The 12,726-nt window shown below is 39.9% G+C and overlaps 1 protein-coding gene across 19 annotated transcripts in view; it reads left to right on the top strand.

Annotated features, from left to right (window-relative positions):
* KIAA1217 overlaps positions 1-12,726 on the top strand; it is a 377,584-nt gene that overhangs the window by 189,984 nt on the left and 174,874 nt on the right. For 18 of the 19 annotated variants that reach the window (XR_014689829.1, XR_014689830.1, XM_084510244.1 and 15 more), the window contains one exon: positions 1,352-1,635. Coding sequence is in view for 16 of the 19 variants with exons in the window: in XM_084510260.1 (XP_084366386.1) it covers positions 1,352-1,635 (284 nt within the window). In the remaining 3 variants the exon portion in view is untranslated. Of the gene's footprint in view, positions 1-1,351; positions 1,636-5,770; positions 5,905-12,726 lie in introns of those variants that run through there. The other variant, XM_084510250.1, reaches the window with a different exon arrangement.

Genomic DNA, 12,726 nt, shown 5'->3' with positions numbered 1-12,726 from the left:
TTGGCAGGCAAGTGACAGTGTGCGCTGGGAGGCAGAAAAATACTCAGAATAAAATCCTCAGGCAAGTGGTGGGCAGGCTGTCAAGCTGACTGAGTGAACCATAAAAAGAAGCGAGTAGGTGCCTGTTTCCAAACAGCAGTGCCGTATGAATGGCAGCACTCGGGGGAGCCTGTCGCTGGGAGTAGAAAGGGCTGCGAGTGGAAAAGTGTCAGATGGAGAAAAATGGAGATGTATTAAGAATGCATAGAGGAAAGGCCTTGCTGCTCCTGGGGTCGTGCTGTAAAGGGTTAACCCTAACAGGGACGCCTGGGCCTGCCCAGCACAGAGGAGGAAGGCCACAGGGGCTTGGAGAGGCCTTTTCAATGCTGCTGTTTTCTTTTTTTTTTTTTTTTTTTTTTTTTTTTTTCCTTTGCTGACAAAAGAGTGAGGGATTTTTCAAAGGTATTAGGTAACAAGGCTCCAGACTACACTTCTTCATGCACCAGAGGGTTCATGTTACACAGTTACCTGAAGATAAGCCAGCACTTACCCTCTGTGTCTGCCTATCTCCTTGCAAAAATAGTCATGGTCTTTGGTCTTAAAGTAGATTTTAAAGTTGTAAAATTTATCTGAGTTTTTTTTTTTTTTTTTCCTTTTATATCACTCAAAGTTTGCTTCTTTTTCTGTTTCTTGAGAAATGGTTTATTGAAAGAGTGATGTTGTATTTTCCAGCCTGCTGTCCTGAGACATATAAAATCCAAGGGAGATCTGTGAAATTTAAAACCGTACCGCAGTCAGAAATTGAGGGGGAAAAAAAAGCCTCCAAAACCTTGTTATTATTTCATAGGTGTTTCTGAGCATGTTGAAAATGCACTGAAAAAAGATTAAGGATTTCAAATCTGCTTTGTCAAACACATTTTCTTGGTTGGTGTCCTTCAAAATACTGGTTACAGGGCCATTAAGTGTACTGGAGGCTACTGAAGAAAACTGGTCCTTCTCCTGGAAAGCATCCTGTAGGTTTTAAAGGTCAGGGAATAAGGGCCCTGTCAGATCTTTTCAAGTCACATAATGGTAAAGATGATATAAAAGGAACATCTACTTTAATCATGTTCACTTTTCTGTGAGGCAATACCGTGGTTCCGTGTTAGAAGTAAGTACAGTGCATAGCTTATATAAACGATTATTTCCAGGCTGCTTATTAGAACATACATGCCTAATGATGCAGAACATGCCATTGAATGCTACCAGGCTTTTAAAATAACCTAGCTTTTTTACCAATCTCACTATTTTCTTTTTCATATTAATGTGAATGTCGGGATTAAGTTATTAAAATATTCTGTGTTTTTTTGTTTTTCTTGTTTTTTCTTTTCAGACCAGGGAAAACACAGTTTGCATGTAACATCACTAGACGATGCAGAATGTCTCCGATCTAAGGAGCTGTTTTCGACTCCGAACAGTCACACTCCTAACTCCAAGTCCTCCCGCAACATCCCTCGAAGACATACAGTAGGTGGCCCTCGCAGTTCCAAAGAAATACTGGGAATGCAAACCTCGGAAATGGACAGAAAGAGAGAGGCTTTCCTTGAGCATCTGAAACAGAAATATCCCCATCATGCTACAGCAATAATGGGACACCAGGAGAGACTGAGAGATCAGGTATGAGAGTAAAATTCGTATCTTGCTTTTTGTTAAACAATCCTTTTAACTTCTACAAAAGTGAATGTTACCTCACCATAGAAGGTGAGAATGTAACAAAGCATAAACAGATTTTTTGTTTGATGTAGCTAGAGTTCAGTTTCTCCCTTGAAATCTGAAGAAACAAAAATAATGATCAAACTATTTAATATTACCTTGGAGTTGTTTGTTGAAACTGACATTTTTAGGTGCTTTTAATTTTTTTTGCAATATACAGGGAGAAAGGGATGAAGGTGAGACTCTTGATCTTAGTACATCGCTCTCCAAATACTTTTCACAGCTGAGGGGAAAATATGGAACAGCTGTTAACTTTTGTTACATTTTCAGTATTGGCACCACTACCCAAGAGAAAAGAAAATATCTGAAGACCTTGTCTGTATGCTTTAGCTGGCTCTGTTACCCTTTCATTTGCTTTCTTTTCTATTTTTGAGTCTTTTAATACAGAGTGGATGTATCCACAGGTATCTGCCTCCTCCAAAGTGTCTTGAGATCAACATCAGTCTGCCAGAAGCATACCTTAAGGTGGTTTGCCTTTTGCCTGCCTGCAATTGCTTTTCAGCATTGAGAAGTAGATTCAGGGTCAGAGAAGACGTGACATGTTGATGTATTTCTCCAAACAGGTGGAGGTTGCTGTCACACTGACCTGAATTCAGGGAACGCCAAGCAAGGGACTGTTTACAGCATGGCTCTGGTTTTGGGTGCAAAGTTAGAGTTTAATCTGTTAAACCTTACAGACAATCTACATTCTATTCCATAATACATTTTTTCAACAAACCAGCAGAATTTAGACTTCGCTCTTAAAAATCACACATCCATTATTCTCAGTTTAACAAATGATCAACAGAATACCTCTTAAAAGTTTTTTTTTCCCCTGATGTTTTGTAGGTATTTCAGCACTGGCAGCAAATTAATTGTAAGTAAGGAATAAAAACAGGTTGGCAAAATATTGTAGTCTGTTACAGGAGTACTTACTGAATTCCTAGCATCTTTTGAAGCCTTTAGAGCCTTTGGAGATCAGAACAGTTGTCACTCGGTACCTCCCCCTTACAACTTCTCTTTGACGGGGTCTCTAGAGATCCCAAGTGCTATCCCTGCTTTGAGCACAACTGCTAGAATCCCGACATACCCTGCTAAAATTGCTGCAAGACTTCAGCTCTAACAAGGATGATCTATTCCTTATTTTTAAAACAGCTTCCCTGCTTTCCTTTGAAAGTCTTGACACCCCCCCCTTATCTCTTTCATGAACTTTAGTGACTGTGTGGAATGTGCTGGGTGGTGGATAAAGATAGCATACAAATTAAATAAAGGGGGTGGGGGTTGAAATTCGGAGATTAGATCTTCTGGAGTCATGTAAATATTTAGTTCCAGTGTTGCAGACACTGCAAACCCAGTTTGAACAGCCTACAGCATTACACCCTACACATTTTGTAATTTGATCCTTTTCTGAAGGCAATAAATTACAGAAGGAATGCAGTAACTGTTCCTGCTATTTGTTTAAAATGTGTCGTCCTTGCTAATTTATTGAGGGTAAAATTATGTGAACGTCTCCTGCTTCTATTTTTTGATGATTGGATATATGTAGGGTATGTAATAAGTGTGAGCTTTAAAACAAAATTACTTTAAGATTATCATTAGAACATCAGACTATCTTTCTTGGGCATGGGAAAGACTGAAGACTCCATCCATTCAGCATAACTTTAAAAAATTGTAAACTGAACTGAAGCCATGTTAAAAACATAAATAAATGTATCCGGTTGATTGTAAGAAATTTGCATAGTTGAAATGTGTCAAATGTCTGACTCATCAGATACAGTAACAGATTGTTATGGTCACAGCCTTGCAGCTCTGAGGTTTTTTTCTTACCATTTGTGTCTATGCTTGCACACCTGTGTGTCTGTATGTGAGTACAGGTAGGAGTATGTGTATACAAATATGTATATATGAATGTATAACGCAGCCTTACTTAGCAGCTTCGTGAAAAAAAAGCAAACATAACTTTGCTTTTAAGAGTGTGTATGTGTGTGTAGCACAGAGACTTCCTTTTTAATTTCCATGTATGTGTATGTATGTGTTTAGCAGTGATACAGAAGACACAAACTGCATACACGTAGTAAGTATGCATGTGTAACATACATACGTCACGTACAAAATTGGTGAGATGTGTGGGAGGATGTGAATTTAAATGTCACTGTTAAAAATAATTTTCTAGGCTGCTTTGCACTCTTCTTGTTTCTCAGCTACTCCAGTATCTGGCATCATTATCCATGGTGGGAATTTCCCCACTGTGAAAGATCTATCAGGGTAGTAGCCAACACGACACTATTTTCTAATCTCTGTGTCAAACAGTGCAGCTGGAACATGAAATATCCCGGTATTAACAGTCAAGAGATTGTCCCTTGGATATCATGTCATTTGTCTTCTAGGTTGCTCTAAACCCTGACAAGTCCATAACCAAAAAAAATGGGCCAGAAAATCAAGATTGGTAATTGTTTCGTTTTTGTGAGCTTTCTTCTCAGGTCTGTTTCAACCATCGTATCTGAGTATAGCAAACTGACCCCTAGTTTGCAGCAAGTAAACATTAGGGGAAAAAAAATGTGTTTGATGTTGTCAGGTCATATTGTATCACCTCTGCCAGCAAGGTCAGCTCTGAACATTGTACGTATCTTCCACTACGTATACTACGTATTAATGGTTTCCTCCAGGCTTCGTTTATTCAGATAAATCCCTCCCTGGATGTACCTCCTTGGGACCCATTTCTACTCTGATAACCAACCACAAATCAACAGTACAATCACAGCCAGGTAAAATGTCAGTGAGGATTAGTAATGGTTAGCTAATATGGTGACCTGAAACCTCCCAGCTGTGCACACAGATAGTCTCTTCCCCACCCCACAGGTTTGCCATCCTGCATGTGGTATCCTATCCTGGAAGGAAAAGCTCGTGCAGACAAGGGCTGCCTTTATTTGTGGAAGGGCTTTGGGATATGGTTGCAAGGCAAATAACCTACCGCTGTGTAACAAACCAGGGGGTGCCCCCCAGCCTGGTGGTTTTTCTTCACACCATGCTTTGTCCCTTGCAAGCCAACCCCATGGCTGGGCACCAAAGCACCCTCTACCTGCACACCTGAAGAGACGAGGAACAAAATCCTTTTATTTATATAGGTAATGCAAGCTTTGGCAGTAGCTTCGGACACCACGCATCTGCCAGGTCTGCCTGATCTGTGTTGATGAAAGCAAGGCACTGACAGAATCTCCAGGAAAGCTAGAAAGGAAAAAAAATAAGAGAAATAGAAAGGTGGTCCTGTGAAGTTCAAGCTAGGGTGGATGGTCTGCCGCTGCACTCAGGCAGGCTGTGGTCACCCACCCAGGTGGGGTGAGCCCGGTCAGCCCAGGAGAGGGCTGAACAAGTGCAAGAGCGGGGCCAGAAGCTCTGGGGATGAAAAAGAGTTTGCGATTAAGAGGTTAAAAATGCTAACCTTGCCATGGGAGGGGGGTAATCCATGCCGTGAACCTGTTTTACAAGTCACCTCGGTAAGAAAAAAACCTTTCTGAGGGGCAGAGAGCAAAACCGAGCATGGAGAAGTTTTTCTGAGCCAAAGCTTTTGAGCGTGCCTTTAAAAAAAGGAGTTGGAAGATGTTTGCCGCGCATTTCTTTTGTTGTTTAACCAGGGAAACACACTGCAGGACTGCGGGACAGGACAAGGAAGGGTTGTGAATGACTCAGCCTTTCAGCCAGGGCTCTGTGAAGTAAAGATTCATTGGCAAATAAAATCAGATTTCCGTCAACTTTAAAAAAAAGAGGGGGGAAAACCCAACAACCAAACCCTCCTGGTACGTGCGCAATGCCGAGTGCCTAGAAAATGGTGGTGTTTTTTTTTTGTTGTTGTTGCGTTCAGTTAGGTCTGAACATGACAGGTAACTCTGGCATCTGGGCAGGTGTGGTTAAGGTTTCCGTGGAGATTCATGATGTCATGCTTGATAGAGCATGTCAAGGCAGCTAATTTCACATGTAGATGTTCAAAAAGTCCCATAGGCCAGGAGTGAGCTTTATGCAAATACCAAAGTTACGCTGCAAAAGGGCGAAAGAAAATACAGCTACGAGATGGAGTGCCTCTTACCTGGCAGCTTTCAAGGATTATTACAGACTTCACCATAAATTCAAACTTTTGGAAGTAAAGGAGGAGGATTTCTGACCGTCTCCCTGGCCTCACCTCTGGGATCTCACATTTCGGTAAATAAGTCTTTTCTCTCTCTGCTCCCACTGCAAAAAAAAAAAAAAAAAAAAGGCTTTTGAAATCGTGGAGTTTGCTTCACCACGTTGCTCCTCCTGGCAGCAGGGCTGAGTCAATAAAGCAACTTTTCTGGCACGGCACATTCCCTTTTCTCTTTCGAAAATGAGTTCTTTATTGAATGAACTGAGAATTCGGAATTATTTGAGAGGTATTGTAAAGTATTATGTTGATTATGTGAATCATGCTGCAAAAATGTCCTAGGTAGTGTTTTGGAGGAGAAACTAAGAATTGAGACACTGTATTTATTTGTAGATTATTGCCAGATGTCTCTCCTTTAACTGTTAAAATAGAATCCTAAAATTACAACAGCTTTTATTCCAGCATTTGAGGTCTGTAAAAATACTGAGGGTTTTAAAAATTTGTTTATTTCTTTATTTTTATAGATCATAGTATCACTTGGTCAAACCGAGTATGTTTTGATATCCTAGGGTAAATCTGAAGCATTTATCAATAGATTGTTCTTGGGCAAAAGTACATCTTTTAAAGGGCAAGCATATTTCAAGGTAAAAGTCTAGCAATAGAAATATTTATAGCTAAAACCAAAAGTTTGTATGGGCAAAAGGTGATATTATCAGTTCCCCTAGAGAGAGAATAAAGTCCCTGTGTTCTTTAGGAACCACTCTTGTGCTTACATCGACCCAGACAGATGAAGTAAACATCAGTACCTGAGGGGTAGTCCCCCCATTGACTTTGCTGTGCTATAACGTGAAGCAGGTTTAGTTTTCTTGGTCCAAATTGCTCAGTTTGGAAGGGGTTAGGTTTAGGTGGGAGGGGGTGGGAGGTGGCAGTCGCTAATGTCCAAGCTTCAGAAGGTGAACAGAGAAAAACCGTAGGTTCTGCCTAAAGGCACCTGAGAAATGTAAGCTTGAAAGAAACTTCAGTTCGGTGTAAATCCTCAGTAGATTTAGTGAGTAAGAAGGCTGCAGAATATTGTAAACACATTATCTAATTCCAGGTGAAAAAACAGTGTATAAAGAATTTCTGACATTCTGAATTGCTTGATCAGGGAAGGTAAAATAAACTTTCTCAGAACCTGTATTGATTATTAAAAATAATGTATTTGAAAGGAGTACGAAGTGAAGAAATCACTAACTAGGGCTTTATTGTTTTGTTTTTCTTTTCATTTTTCTCCTCATGGCTCTTTTGCTTTCACACCCCTAGATTATATCTTGAAACCAAGCCAGTAATGGGAATGTTATAGAATTAATTTCAATTTAGCCTTTCTGTAGAAGCCTGAGTGTTAATTATTTAGTACTAGAATATGTACAAATGGCAACTTATCAAATGAACTGGCATATTTTCCATTTGTTACATTAATGGTGGTTGATGCCATGGAATATGGTAGGGAGAAATTGATTTAGTGTTAATATTGTGTTAATACTTACCTGGTCTGTACTGATAAAGTTAGGAAATGACATTTGATTTTAAGATGTACATCATATTTGTGAAGAATGTAATTTTATTCTGGATATATGTTTCTGCTGATCTTTATTGATAAGAAAGTCCATTTCATTGGATTATGGATTCTCATACTACCTTGCATAATGGGTTATCCAAAAATGCCTATTTTTGTCTGAGAGGTCAGTGCTGTACAGACAAATGTTATTGATATTTCAGCATAGGGTGTAGTTTTTTTTTTTGTTGTTGTTGTTGTTTTGTTTTTGTTTTTTTTTTTCAGTAAGATGTTTCAGAAGATTTCTGTGAGCTCTCACTTCTTCTCTGCAGAAGGGTTACTACCTTGCTTCTCAAATGAGAAGACGATTCCCCCTCCTCCCCAGTTAGTCTTTGTAAGCCCCACGGAGCATGTTTGGGAATGAGGGACCCTCCCCAGCATCTGCACATGTCCCCTGTCTCATGTACCATCTGGTGCAACAATTTACTGCTTTCCAGTGCCTCAGTGGTAAGGGCAACTGCTCCTTTTTACATTGTTAAAAGTGCCTAAGTAAAGCCATGAAAATGAACATAGGAAACATGATTGCAAGCTTAAATCTCTGCTGGAATCCAAGCCCTTAGCTTTTGTTTATGGAAGGACGTGAGATGACACGTCCATTTGTTTTGAGTTGAAACATGCTCTTTAGCCCCCAGATAATGCTGTGATTGTGAGATACTTAAAAATAGCTAGATAGATAAATGAACAAAGGGCTGGTTCATTAGGGTTTACTTTGTATTCACTATAAGTGAAAATGGTTGAGGAGGACAAATGTTCCTAGTAGAATGGCTCAGTGGAAAGTCTTTCAACTTTGTATTTTAAAAAAAAGTAAAGCAAAAGTATATATTAAACTACTAGCCCTAAGGTATCTCTTGGTATAAGTGGAGTTTAACTAGAATAATAATAGTCGCTTTGATAAACAAGTTCCTTCATGTATATCAATCAGTTAAAAGTAATAATAATAATAAAAAAAAAAAAGCTGTTCTTTAAAACAAAACAAAACACAAAAAAAAAAAAAAAAAGCTGCAAAAAGGCTAATAAAGCAATTCCTTTTTTTCTTCCCTCCCTCCCCCCATGGAAATCACACACCAGAGCAGTTACTTTGCCCCAACAGGATCAGTAGCTTTTTTTCTGTGGCAACGCCTCTGTATTTTAAGTAACGTGTTGTTTGTAACTCAGAAGTCCAGGGTGGTTGTTCATATGCTTACCTTTGTTCGTGTGAGTTTTGTACATACATTTTTCTAACCTAATTTTATGACAAAGTATTTTTAGAATCCTTTGTATCCAGCTGACTGAATAAAAGCATGCAGTGAGCTTCTTTTAGTAGTTAGATCTAGATCCAATAAAGAATTTAGGACTTAGTTCTCTGTTAAAGCAAAATTCAGGCAGCTTCATTCAAGAGCTACCCATGGAAACCTCTCCCAGTTATTGCAGACACCTGAGATTCCTTAGGTTTCTGAAATTTAAGCTTTTCTGGCAAAAAAATAAAATCCAGAGGTGTTTATAGATGTTTTTGCACATACTCAGTTCAGTCCTGGTGCTTTCTGAACCGCTTTTGTAGGTAACTGCCAAGTGCACAGAAACAGGCAGCAGAGGCTTGTTTGGTGGACGTGGTCTGCACAGGACTAACTCCTTCAGTGGCAGTGGATGGGGGAGCTCTCATCCTGCACAGGGACCTGGCAGTGACCACCACGGTGGGAGAGGCACCTCCTGCCTTCCCTGACCCCATGCCTGAGACCCTTATTCCTCTGGGAAGGCTTGGAAGAATTTGGGATAGGCAAACCCTGCATTTTCCCTTTGAAGTTGAGCCCCTGGGCAATGACGTCTTACAGGGCTCAGTCTCAATAGCTGTGTGGTTAGCTCCTCTGGCCAGCTGCTGAATAAACCTCATTACTGGGCTGCAGAATTGAGCTTCATGCTCTCCCTGGCTGTGAGGACCTTGTGCTCCTTTCTCCTTGACGGCAAAGCTTCAGGAGGCAGTGGTGGAGAAGCCTTGGCCCTGTGCTGCAGAAGCCTGCTTATTAAGGCCTACTGCCCAGAGGTGGAAATGAGGCTGCTGAGCTTCCCTCAGGCCAAGGCAAGTCCAATCTGCTCCTTTACATATCCGGCAGAGGTGGAGTGGTGTATGAATGGTGCTTTGCCACTGCTTCCTTTTCCAGCTCTGCCTTTTAACCAAAGCACCTGAGGTTGCTGTATTTCGTGCCCAGCTCAGAGATGAATGGCATTGGAGACATCCTCAAGAGTGCTTTTACAGGGCTCGGCAGCAACCCCAAACTTAATTTCAAGCCACTAATTTGCTTGCAAGAGCTCCAGGAGTTAGTGGTGGAAGTGAAGGTGCAGACGTTTTAGGCCTTGCTGTTACTGAGCTGGCCCTTCCCTGTCCCGCGTTGTTCTGGAAGTGTTATGGGAGGTATCAGGATCACTTATTTGGTGGATGGGGAGACTCACAGACGGGTGAAGGTGTTTCACGAGGGCAACAGACCATGAGAGTGGTAGAGCTGAGGTCACAGTGTAGGTTGCCTCGTCCTTGGTCAGGACTTCCTTCTGTGGCCAGTGATCAGCTTCAATGTTTATAAGAATATTTATTGTGTGCCGGGACTTGCAAATGGTTATGAATGTGCTTTGGCTGTTGTCTTTGCAGCTGAATAGACCTATTAGCTTCCCACTGGAAACATTTTTGTGCTCTTTGCACGTTGTCACTTGGAAGGGGAGCACGTATTTATGTCAGTCATTAGCAAAGTAAATGCACCTCTGGACCATTGCTGCTGCATTACAGCATTTTTCAGTTGATTTTCTAACAGAGGCAGATTCCACTGAAGTCACCTGATTAACTTGCTTGGTTTAACCATAATCCCTGTGATTTAAATCTCTTTTCTGGGCTTAAATCAGAGAACAAGAGTAAATAAGACGAGCAAGTCTCTTACGAACATTCCAACTTCCTCTCCCTGCCGGTGAGTTGAGTACACTGGGAGAAAAAGTGCTACAGTTAAAATGGCAGCCAACACCTGTGGCTCTGGCGACATCCACTGAGGTGTGTTTTTAACATTCAGTGAAATTGTGCCAGTTCAGTAAATTCTGAATCAGGTGGTATTAAATTTTGCATCTTGACGCATCAAGCCAACAGAGGGACTTCTGTTGGGCGAGATTTGTTTTTTGAATATTTGTTTTGAAGGGTCCTTTTTTTTGTTTGGTTTTCCCTATTAGTTACAACTTTTTGTGCTGTTGTATTTTATGTGGTCTCTTGTGCTATGGATTTTAATGATTCCATGCATTCACATGAAAATTGCTGTCTTACTTAGCACTGAGCATTGCCATTTGTTTAATTTTAGGTTTTCACTATTTGGTTAGTACGGTCACTTAAAAGAAAGAAAAACATGTCTACAAAAAAACAGCTATTAAAGAGAGAAATAGAGAAGCTATTCTGTTGGGTCACATCTGAAATCCACAGAGACCAATGATGTATTTTTGTTAGTGGCTTCTGCCATGGCTTCTTGAGGAGGGTCTTAACAATCTCTCAGGAGGTGGATGGTGGATAATGAGCTGTGCATGTCACAGGCGTTCTGTTCCTTAGTAGTTACAGATTATTTTGTCCCATCGCTTGAGATTTATTTTATCTTTAGAAATGTTATTCAGGTTAGTCGTTAGACTGGATCTTCTTGATACATGTGAATGTCCAGTCCTGACTCATACTGCTAAGTTTTTGACTTTATTATGTCTTATGACAGTAAATTTCAGAGCTCAACTGAGAAATTTTAAGAATATTTTAACCTTTCGTAGTTTTTAACTTCTCACATTTACATTTAGTAGACCATCTCCATGCTCTTATATTAATTGAATTCAACATAGAATAATTAATTGTAATTCAATCAATTAAATATTTTTTTTCAGTCTGTAGGGAAGAGGTCTGCCTTCTAAGGAAAGAGAAACCTGAGGAAGGCAGCAAGGGAAAGAAGTAAACAGTGAGAAAACAGAGTTAAAACATTTTTTTTTCATATTGAAAAGAAGTTGAGTGATTCTAAATTTTACTTGATATGTTCACTTCCAGAGACACTCACTGCTAGATGAACAAGCAGAAGGCTTTTTCAGTTTGCTCCTATTTTGTTAGTATGTGGGTGTCTAAAGTCTGGAAACAAACTTGCTGTCAATGTCTGTGTATGAGCTTTGGGCTTTCTTCCACTGTGCTTTGAAAGCATAATTTTAGCTGCATTTATTCATTTGTGACCCTATTTTTAGTAACACAAAATACCATACATCAGACTGCTGTAATTAGTAATAAATTACTCACAGAAGGAACAAATATTTGACTTTGATTAGAATAAGTAAGAAGAAATGTCATTTATTTGTCTGAATAAATAATTGAATGGCATTGGTTGGTTGATTTAAATAAAAGTAAATAGTGTTTGGAAGCAAGAAGAATTCTTTAACACAGTATAGAAAAACAATTAAAAACATACAGGTAACATAAACACTTCCATTAAAATGTGTGCCTGAAAAACTAGGATATTTATAAAAATCCTTGTTTTGATTTCCTTTTTTTTTTTTTTTTTTTTAGGAAAAGCTGTTTGATTTCATATTTTTTAAAATAAATAAAACAAACAATAATTTCATTTGTTTGTTTGTTTGTTTTTCCTTTAAAAAGCACACACCAAAATCTCGCAGATGTTCTGGGTTAATTTGACTCTTTTATTCTGCATATTATGCATTCTTTTTTTATTTATTAAAAAAAAAAAGAAAAAAGAAAAGCTATCTCCTATTTAACTTGCTTAATAGCTTTGCAGTCATTGCCATTAAAAAGACAATATTATTATGTCCTAGCTATTTCCTAGGCAGGGATGTGGGTGAACCTCAGTGATCTCTGCACTTGGACTGGAGTCACGGCAGTGTCGCAGGTACCAGTGTTTGGCAGTAACTCCTGGCAGCGTTTCGGGGGTTGTTTTTTTTTGCTGAGGATCCCTGTTGTTTCAGCTGGTTTTCAGCTGCTCATCCAAGCTGCCATCTCTTTGGCTAGTGCTGTGTGAGAGCTGGGGTGCAAGCAGGGTGTTGCCTGCAGCCAGCCCCTGGCATGCTGTGATCATCATGCAGCACAGCCTCTGCTCTTACCATCGGTGAGCAGTGTGGTGTCAGTCAAGGGAGAACTTAAATGAAAACATGTGATAGGAACAGCATCAGAAGCTTTCTGGAAATCAGTGCAGAACTTCTCCCTTCTGAACATTGCAAAAGGGTGGGGTGGGATGGGGTGAGGAGGAGCAGATCACCAAATGTTTCTCTTGGCCCGAATGCTGCTCATATTCATGTCAGTAAAAATGTTCCTGTCCACTGGAGCAAAGCTGGC

The sequence above is a fragment of the Aythya ferina genome (genome assembly GCF_964211825.1).
Source record: "Aythya ferina genome assembly, chromosome: 2".
NCBI lineage: Eukaryota > Metazoa > Chordata > Aves > Anseriformes > Anatidae > Aythya > Aythya ferina.
The sequence above is the reverse complement of the archived record's forward strand: the minus strand, read 5'-3'. Positions and strand labels throughout refer to the sequence as shown.